Genomic DNA, 8830 nt, shown 5'->3' on the forward strand with positions numbered 1-8830 from the left:
TAGCAATCATCTAGCAATAGAAAAATTACCCAGACTGCAAAATCAAGAAATCCTGGACATTGACGGAAAAAAAAAACACTAATAAAGGTTGAGGTTTTGATGTAAAGCAGCAGCAAGAATTATAATGTTTGCTTGGCAAAAAATTCAAAATTAACAGAGCAACATAAATACTCTGTTTGTTTCGCGGAAAGTGAATAATTTAAAAAATCTTTTGCTAAAAATATCGCTTTATCACTTATAAAAATAAATAAATAAAATATATTCATCGTTTATAAAAATGTTTAGACATCATATGCGAAAGGAGATGCGAAGGCGAGGCCTCATGGTGGCATGGTTGGGTGGCGATGTGGTGGTGGGTGAGTGGCAGATCTATGCGGCCTTAGTCAGGACAGGAAGATGTAGAAACAGAAAAGAAAGCGAAAAAAGGAAAATTATACCCCAACTCAACCATTGATTGTGATGTGTTTTCATAAAAGACCTAAACTTCACGAATTTTCATCCAAACAGTAGAAAAGAGTGCAATCTCTTGAAATGCGATTGCTTGGATTGTTAAATCCATTGGTGGATTCTTTGTCAATCGAACTAAAATGAGGCTTTAACGTTCGAATTTACTGTCAAATACTCACTTTGTGAAACTGATTAAGCAAGATTCTGCACTAGATCATGCATTTTGTATAGCAAAGACTCGGCTTCCTTTTGACATGATCTTTGCCAGCTTCTTCCTGCGCTTGCTTTTCGCTCGACAGGCGTATTAATCAACATCTGCTCCAAAATTACTCAAAACTCAAAAGAAAGCAGGGTGCCAATAATCTTTGCGAAACAAGGTTTCCATGTTACCGATTAATTCGAGTGCAGGAAGGATGTCGTTTTGTCTTTGTTACCGATTTACGCATGCTGCTATTTGTTAGAAAATGCCCTAAAGCTGCTAAGGATTATGTTATTTTAATTAATCCTTTATCTGTTTAATTAATTAATTAACTAATAAAAAAAAAATTAAAGTGTGCATGTGCACGAAATCGTGCACATGCACGATTTGCACAAAATCGTGTGAGATGGTCAGCAGTTGCTGACCATCATGCACGTAGCATGCACGATCAGCAACTGCTGACCATCATGCACGAAATTGTGCACGAACGGTCAGCGGTTGCTGACCGTTTATGCACAATCGTGCATAATCGTGAGGATCAGCAACGGTTGCTCATCCCACGATCAGCAACCGTTGCTGAACCGTGAAGTGCTCGTCTAATAAATGCCTTAAAAGAGTTAAAAATTTGTGCGATGAGGGGTGTGCTCTTTTTGTTAAAAAGACAGAGAAAAGGTGGGTGTGCATTTTGTGTTTTTAGAGAGAAAATGCTTTGCTGAAAAAGAGAGCAAATTGTGTGCGTGTTCTTGTGTTTTTGAGACGCAAGAAAGAAGAACATTATCTCGTTCGGGCCGTGACTATTATACATCAAGGATACGACGGTTTGTTTCCACGTGATTGCTAGCACGATCGAAGTGATGAATATCCGAAATTCTCTCTTCCGTTCGACGTTCGTTGTTGGTGTGTCTGAACTAGAGGTCCAACACTTGTGGGACTCGAACTGTAGAACATCCGAACCGACTTGTTTAAAGCGCGCTTCGAAAGGTATTTCGTTTAACTTCCTTTTGTTTAGATTTTTTTATTAAAACGCACGAACAACGCCTACGGAAAATCATGTGTAAAATATATATTTGTTTCCGCTGCGTACTTTATGTTAATATTTCTTATACATGATTCATGAAACCCCAACACTATTCTCTCTTATCGATGCCCATTATCGTTGACCGGTCGCTTTTAGCATATGAAGTAAGCCCCCGAGAGATTTCACAGGAAGAGGAACTAGTTTGCATTTGTAGGCGATTTTGATTGCAGTCTCCAAACCTGGATTTTCTTGCTTGCGGTCGAATGCCCATCTGAGGAAAGGCAAGAGAGTGTCCCGAGATGAGGAAGGGCTTTTAACTTGAATGCTAATACAAATGCATTAGGAAACGGCTTCGTGTCTGCAGGTTGTCGCAGCTAGAAAACTTCCCTTAGCGCCTTCCGTGAACAAGTCTCTCATCTCGTTCCACTTTCTAAAAGTAAAACTGTTGTCCCATCCATCATCCAGTACGAGGAAAAGCTTCTCAACGTTTACTAATTATTTAGATGAACCTTCAGTTGCTCAGTGTGCAAGGTATCTGATAGCAGCTAAGAACTATGATCAAGCCTTGACTGATAGCGTCTCTCCAGACTTTTTCAAGAGCTCTTTTAGATCCAAATCATCGGATAAGCATATCCATATATCGAAATGCGTACTCAAGACCTTTTTGTGATTATACACGAAATCAACGAGCCCGGTTTCTCCTTAAGATCCCATTCCAATTATGGGAGGGCATGAGATCCGAGCTGGCAGTGAATTAATTTTTCATAAGATCCAGTCTTTACAGCAAAAGCGGAAAAAAAATAATTTTCCTATTTAGAAAAATCAATGTGGTTTTTCGAAGACATTGTTTTGAGGAAACTCTTTAAGAGTCTAGAAAAAAAATCAAATAAAAGACTTTAATTTACCAAAAATAAGATCTGAAGATGCATCGTGATTTCATACACTATCCATGAATGATAGATAAAAAATTGTTCTAAGGAAGTTCAAATATAGATAATGCTCCAGTTAGTTTTATACAATACAAATAAGGTACTTTCTTCATAGAGAAATTTGTAATACAAACACAAGCAAATCATAAAGAACAACACTGATTCAAGGAAAGAGAAAAGTACGATATCAACGGCCATGGCTTTAATCCCTGAAAATGAAAGAGACTGACGAAGGATTAATTGAGTGCGTGTCCAAATCTTTCTGGAGAGCCACATGGCATGGCAAATAGATCATGGGAGTTCACCTACACTCATAAGAAAAAAAAACAAATAAGCTTGGAGTATCTATAACATAGTATTATGGCATTTATTGTGGTGCCATGCAAATTTGTCACTCTTGTATAATCTATTTACCAAGATGCTTTTTCATTTGTTTAGCCAAATTAAATTCTAAATGGGTGTCCGATTTGTTTCTATAAAAGTCCATGTAGTAGTTTTAGTCTAGTATAAAAATATGTGGAAATTTTAGTGCTCTTATCAGCGTTTTTGAAATTCTTTCTTGAAAGAAAATAATATCATAACTCCAAGGGACAAGTATCCGAAATAACACGTGGAAACCATACTTTTTATGTCCGGTATGCACACTATGCGTAAGCACTTACCCGTTTGATAGTTCACATTAGTTTTGAACAGTGTGCTAATGATACTCGAATAATGAATCTTAATTTACTATTGTTAGGTTACATCAAAACGGGGAGTCTACATGTAGCCCCAATCTAAAAACCTATGGCACAGAAACTTCGGCTTTTTGTTTATAAAATATACCTAAAATTTTGACAAATTATAAAAGTAAATATGCACAAGTAGATTCGCATATAATATTTTAATAAATTTATGAAATTCAAATAACATTTTAAATTTTGATGAAAAAGAAAATGTACTTTTCCACCTTTGCTTACTTAGAAACAAACAAGTCTTAAAAGTTTGGATGAGAACCTGCAATGCCCGGAGGAGTAGCTGTAATGCTTTTAAGTTACTATATACTAATCATATTGGGTGAATATGACATGGTTTATTTATCAGGAAAAAAGAAATTGAAAAGTGCCCCTAAGTACTTATAGAACTTCGCTGAATGCGCTTTGAACATTTATTTGGTTCCTCAAAGTTTACAAAATATTTTTGTTTGCGTTTCCATTTAAGAATGAAAAAACACCGTGAAAATGCATTTAATTTTTTAAAAATATTTGCCAAATTAAAATGAGGGAAAATTTTTCGAATCAAATGTATAGACTCAACATAAACCTTTCAGTATTCTCCATATTTTAATTCGAAGTCGCACTCAGAAAGAAAACCTTTATTTTTGCTTAAACTTTTTAAACCTGTTTCTGCTTCCCCTTCTACTAAAAGATAAAAATGGAAAATGAAAATTTTTCTGGAGTAAAAGGAGCTGTAAAGTTTCTTATATATGTGGCTTTTCTAGTAAGTGCATTTTCTTCAATATTTCTGACTATTTCACGACTGCCTTTTGATATGGTGAGAGAACTTAACTAGTCCTTTTGGACACTTGCAAACGATTCGTTTGATAATTTATATCGACCAACTTAAGCTAGACGAGCTATCTGATGTATCGGAAAAAGAAATTCCCCAAGAACAATTTGATAAATAAATCAGGATAGGTGATCATCAAGTGAGTTTAAGTATTACTTGACATGAATACTTTTGTTTGAAATCATTTTTCAATTATTATTATGCTTGAAGATAACAACTGATTGAGTATGAATGTATGATGTTCTTCAACTCCATTTAAGCAGAATAAAATTGCCAATTGATTCATTGCTGTAGCCTTCTGCAATAATAATCATCAAAAGAAGTACGCATTGAAAACATTACGTCACATTGCAGTTTTCAAGTTAAAGGAGAAAACGAGATTGCATCATAGGAAAATCAAATTGTACTTTCAATGTGATGTATGTGCATGATGCATTCGTAGACAAGTCGGATCAAGTGAGGATGTCAGGAAAAAATATATAAGAAGTGAATCTTGCTATATACGGCTATATCACATCTAAGAACGAAGAAGAAATGAAAGGAGAGGCAAACTGATGCGTACCTAATCTTCAGTCCATTGTACCTTCCTATAATCAAGTTTAATTTGAGGAATGTGAGCAATTATGGGCCAATCCTCGCCCGTTAAATGTTGACATCTATTGCTCAGTTCGCCACAATCCGCGACATGCAATTCTCTGAGGGCGGTGAGTGATCGAACTCCTTGCGGCAAAAATGACAAGTTGGAACATCTGGAGAACTCAATATATTTGAGATGTGTATGATTTGGTAGCCATTCAGGTACAGCTGTGAAGTTTGGGCAATCATCAATGCGTAAGTATTCCAAAGTGCAAGATCCAACGAGACATTGGAGCAACTCCATCACTTGTTCGAACTTTGCTATAATCAGAACATTAAGATTTAATGGAAAGTTGGACTTATTCTCTTGGGTCAACATGAGCTTGCAATCTCTAATCATCAAGGAATTAAGGGCGATTAATTTCTCAAAATGCACAGAAATTGGTCCCCCACAATTTTTAATCAGTAAGTGCTCAAGGCGAGTCAAATGGCAAGTGCCTTCAAATAAAACTTGGAGATTTTTGCAGCCATTGATATCCAAAAGTTGCAGATTTTCTAGGTATTGTATACCACTTTCTTGCAGACTCTTTTGCTTCGTTGTTACCTCTAGATATCTTAGACTAACAAGCCTATTCATATTTTTGGGTAACTTATCTAGCTTTGAGCAACCATTAAGGGATAATATTAGTAAACTTTGCAGCTCACAAATGGAATCCGGAAGCTCCTTCAATCGCTTGTTATCATGGAGACGAAATGATCTCAATTGCTTCAAGTTGCCAATGGAACTTGGCAGCTCCTCAAAACTACCATTTGTCAATTGTAGAATCCGTAAATGTTTACACTTGGAGAGGCACGTTTTAATGAACTCTCTAGTAATAATTTCATCAACTTTGTAACGAAATATAATTGCACGCAACCTCTTTGAAGTTGGCTTTCTCAGAAAAGGGGGTACTCCATCAAAATTCGAGATTCCCTTTGACAGAATGCTAGAGAACGAAACATGTCGTACTCCTTTTGAAATCTCTGTAGTATCTAAGTCAACCATAGAATAATCATTTCTTGCCACAATCGATGCAAGATAATGGACCAAATCGTGCATTTCAAAAACTAACAGCGATCCATACTGCTTAACTTCTTGGATCAAAGATCTCTTCCCCAACTCTTTGACATACTCAACAGTCACATCTTCTAATGCTTGTTTTTCCCTTGGTGAACTAATGAGTCCTAAAGCCATCCACAACCAAGCAAAATCAATGTTTTTAAATTTAACTTCATTTCTAAAAAGTGACAATGCGGCGAAACAACGTTTTAAGTTGGATGGTAAATGATCATAGCTAAGCTTAAGTACTGGCACAATGCCCTTTTCTGCTTCTGCTAAAATCCATGTTTCACTATCTCTTATATGTGCCCAATACTGTTCTTCGCGCTTTGTGTAAAGTAGACACCCCAAAGTTTTCAGAAGGAGAGGCACTCCATGCGATTTTTCAACAATATGATTTCCAATCTCAAGAAGTTTAGGACAAGGCTCCCTTTCCTTCTCATCAAATGCACATTTTTTGAACAAAACCATTGAGTCTTCATGAGAAAGACCTTTCAGATTATGCGCTGGATGGGTGCCCATTATGAAAGCAACGTCTGAATGACGTGTTGTCACAATTATCTTACTTTCACTAGCTCCTTGGCTTAGCAAATTTCTCAATTCATTCCATCTCCCGCGGTCATTGGTCCATATGTCATCCAAGACAAGTAGATATTTCTTGTCTTTGATGGTTTCTCGCAAAAGCCTTTGCAATTGCTGAAGATCAAAGTTACCCAAGCTTTGATGGGTTGCATCTTTGATGATTCCTTCGATAATTTTCCTTAAATCAAAGTCCCGAGATACACATACCCATATTCTCAATTCGAAATGCTCGTTCACATTGTCGTCGTTGTAAACTAATTTCGCTAGTGTCGTCTTGCCCAAACCCCCTATTCCAACAATGGGAATCACCGAGATATTTTTGCTAGATACTGGTTGTATCAACATCTCAATTATCTTTTCTTTATCAATATCTCTTCCAACAACTTCCAACTTGTTTACGTACGAGTAAGTCATCTCTTGTGATCGAGTATGTGCCGCATCACTGTTAGCACTCCGTGCATTAAGATCAAATTGATCTTTCTCATCGGAAATTATGGATAATCTCTCCCGTATCTCCCTGATCTTATCACTGAGTTTTGCACGGAATATTAGTGGATTAGAGATGGAAAAGAAGCGGCGTACCTTCTCTTTGATGCCCCCGTAACGACTTATCACCTGCTTCCTTAAGGCTTCGCACTCGAATTCATCAAGCACGTCGTCCACATCATACAATACATCTTGAAGCCGATCTAACCACAGTTGCAGACGGTGGTTCTTCGCCTGCTGCTCTTCCGCATCTAACAAGACTGCCTTGATGGCAGTCACCGTCTCTTTAAGCTCGCTAAGCTGGTTCTCAAGACCATAAATCGCGATGGCTTCTTGGACGGCTAGGGAGGCAATCTTCCCAAGCACCCCTTCCGCGATGCCGGAAAGGAGTGATTCTGCCATATCATTCCGAAAGGGAATGGGCTAAAACAGTGGAGGAAATTGATTCTTGGCTGTTTGACTAACGAGTATAGACCGCTGGTTTTTTTATGGAGTATAAAGCCAGCTTCCTCAAGCTCCCGAACCCGAAATAGCAGCCGAAGTTCTCTGGCTCATCTGGAAACAGAGGAATGCAGCAGTTTTTCGAGCAAGGATGCCAGATCCGCAGGGCGTGGTGGCTGATCTGCTAGCGTCAAAACAAAAATTCAAAGATCCAGCTTCATCACAGCAGCAAAACATCAGCAAAGCTACCGTAGTACCTGTAAGATGGAGACCGCCGGAGCCGAGATGGGTGAAAATTAACGTCGACGGAGCCTTCACACCCAGGAACTAACGACGTATCAGTAGCAGGGGTGTGCAGGGAAGAGAATGGGGTGCTGCTTGGCGGTTTTGCTCGCACGGTGAAGGCACAATCTCCCTTGAATCTAGAAACCCCGGTGATATGCGAAGGCTTGGAACGCTGTGAAATGGAGAAAGGAAAAGGGGTCACGTGGGGCTGCTGTTGAGTCTGACTGCTACACAGCAGTTCAGACGATTTTGGGGTAAGATACACCCCCTTGGGAAGTCAACGAAATAGTCCAAAGGGGCCCGGCTGCTCTAGATCCATTTCCTGGATTAAAATTGATCCATGTACCGAGAGATCTAAATAAAATCGCTGATTGAGTTGCCAAAGCCAAACTCTATCAATCTCTACCTCTGAATTGGGTCTCTAGTCCCCCTCAATCTCTTTTGAATGTTTTTTGTTCTAAAACTCATTTGAGTTGTTCATCTAATTTTACTACTTAAAATGAAATGAGGACTTTTTCGATGAAAAAAAAAAAAACACGAATGTCCTGACGTCTCATTTTCACTTATAATAGCATGTATCCTATACGTAATGGACGACTCCACTTCAATGATGGGCCCCACCACGAGGAGTATATATATAAATATATGTATATAGACTTTTGCCTTTCACCTTTATTGGTTGTGCTTTCCAAGTATCAAGAGAGAGGGAAGGAGCCCGACGTTTTTCCCCCACCCCACGATCGGATGTTGGGTCGGCCACTTCATGATCATCTCATCCTGTTCATTTGATTAGAAAAATGCAATAAAAAACACGATTTGATCCTGTTTAAGAAGAAAATTGCCACTTGCTAATCCCGTTTCTTATTGACGCTATGGTATGAAATTTACATTTCAGGGAACTTTGGATTAATTATTGATTTTTCTCTTAGATCATTGACACTTGCAATTATTCAAACTTAATTAGTAATTAAAGAATCAAACTTCTACTTTCTTACTTGAATTGTTCTAATTCAAACTAAAATTCAGGGCATAATTATTTTTTTAAGCTCTTTCTTTGTGGTGTGATTCTTTGGGGTCTAGGGCATGTCCTCTGATACTATGGATTGATTGTTTATTTATTTTCAAAAGTAACAACATGAAACTACTTATGGAAATTATGGGTTACAATTTTGGCATATACGTCTAGCAGAGAGCTATGTTGTGTATGAGTCGTCAAATAT

At 37.9% G+C, this 8830-nt stretch overlaps 1 protein-coding gene across 1 annotated transcript; it reads right to left on the reverse strand.

The window, feature by feature from the left end:
• Window positions 1-2595: 2595 nt before the first annotated feature.
• On the reverse strand, window positions 2596-7934 carry LOC104427488 (putative disease resistance protein RGA4). Its single transcript, XM_018865895.2, has 3 exons — window positions 7583-7934; window positions 4704-7506; window positions 2596-2898 (listed from the first exon to the last, which is right to left on the reverse strand). The coding sequence occupies exon 2, from the start codon at window positions 7284-7286 to the stop codon at window positions 4704-4706; it is 2583 nt and encodes an 860-aa protein (XP_018721440.2). The 5' UTR covers window positions 7287-7506; window positions 7583-7934; the 3' UTR covers window positions 2596-2898.
• Window positions 7935-8830: the final 896 nt, after the last annotated feature.

This window comes from Eucalyptus grandis, chromosome 11 (assembly GCF_016545825.1).
Source record: "Eucalyptus grandis isolate ANBG69807.140 chromosome 11, ASM1654582v1, whole genome shotgun sequence".
Taxonomy (NCBI): domain Eukaryota; kingdom Viridiplantae; phylum Streptophyta; class Magnoliopsida; order Myrtales; family Myrtaceae; genus Eucalyptus; species Eucalyptus grandis.

Excerpts from the sequence above, each read along its gene's own strand:
- LOC104427488 (XM_018865895.2), bottom strand. The coding sequence starts at position 7,286 with ATGGCAGAATCACTCCTTTCCGGCATCGCGGAAGGGGTGCTTGGGAAG.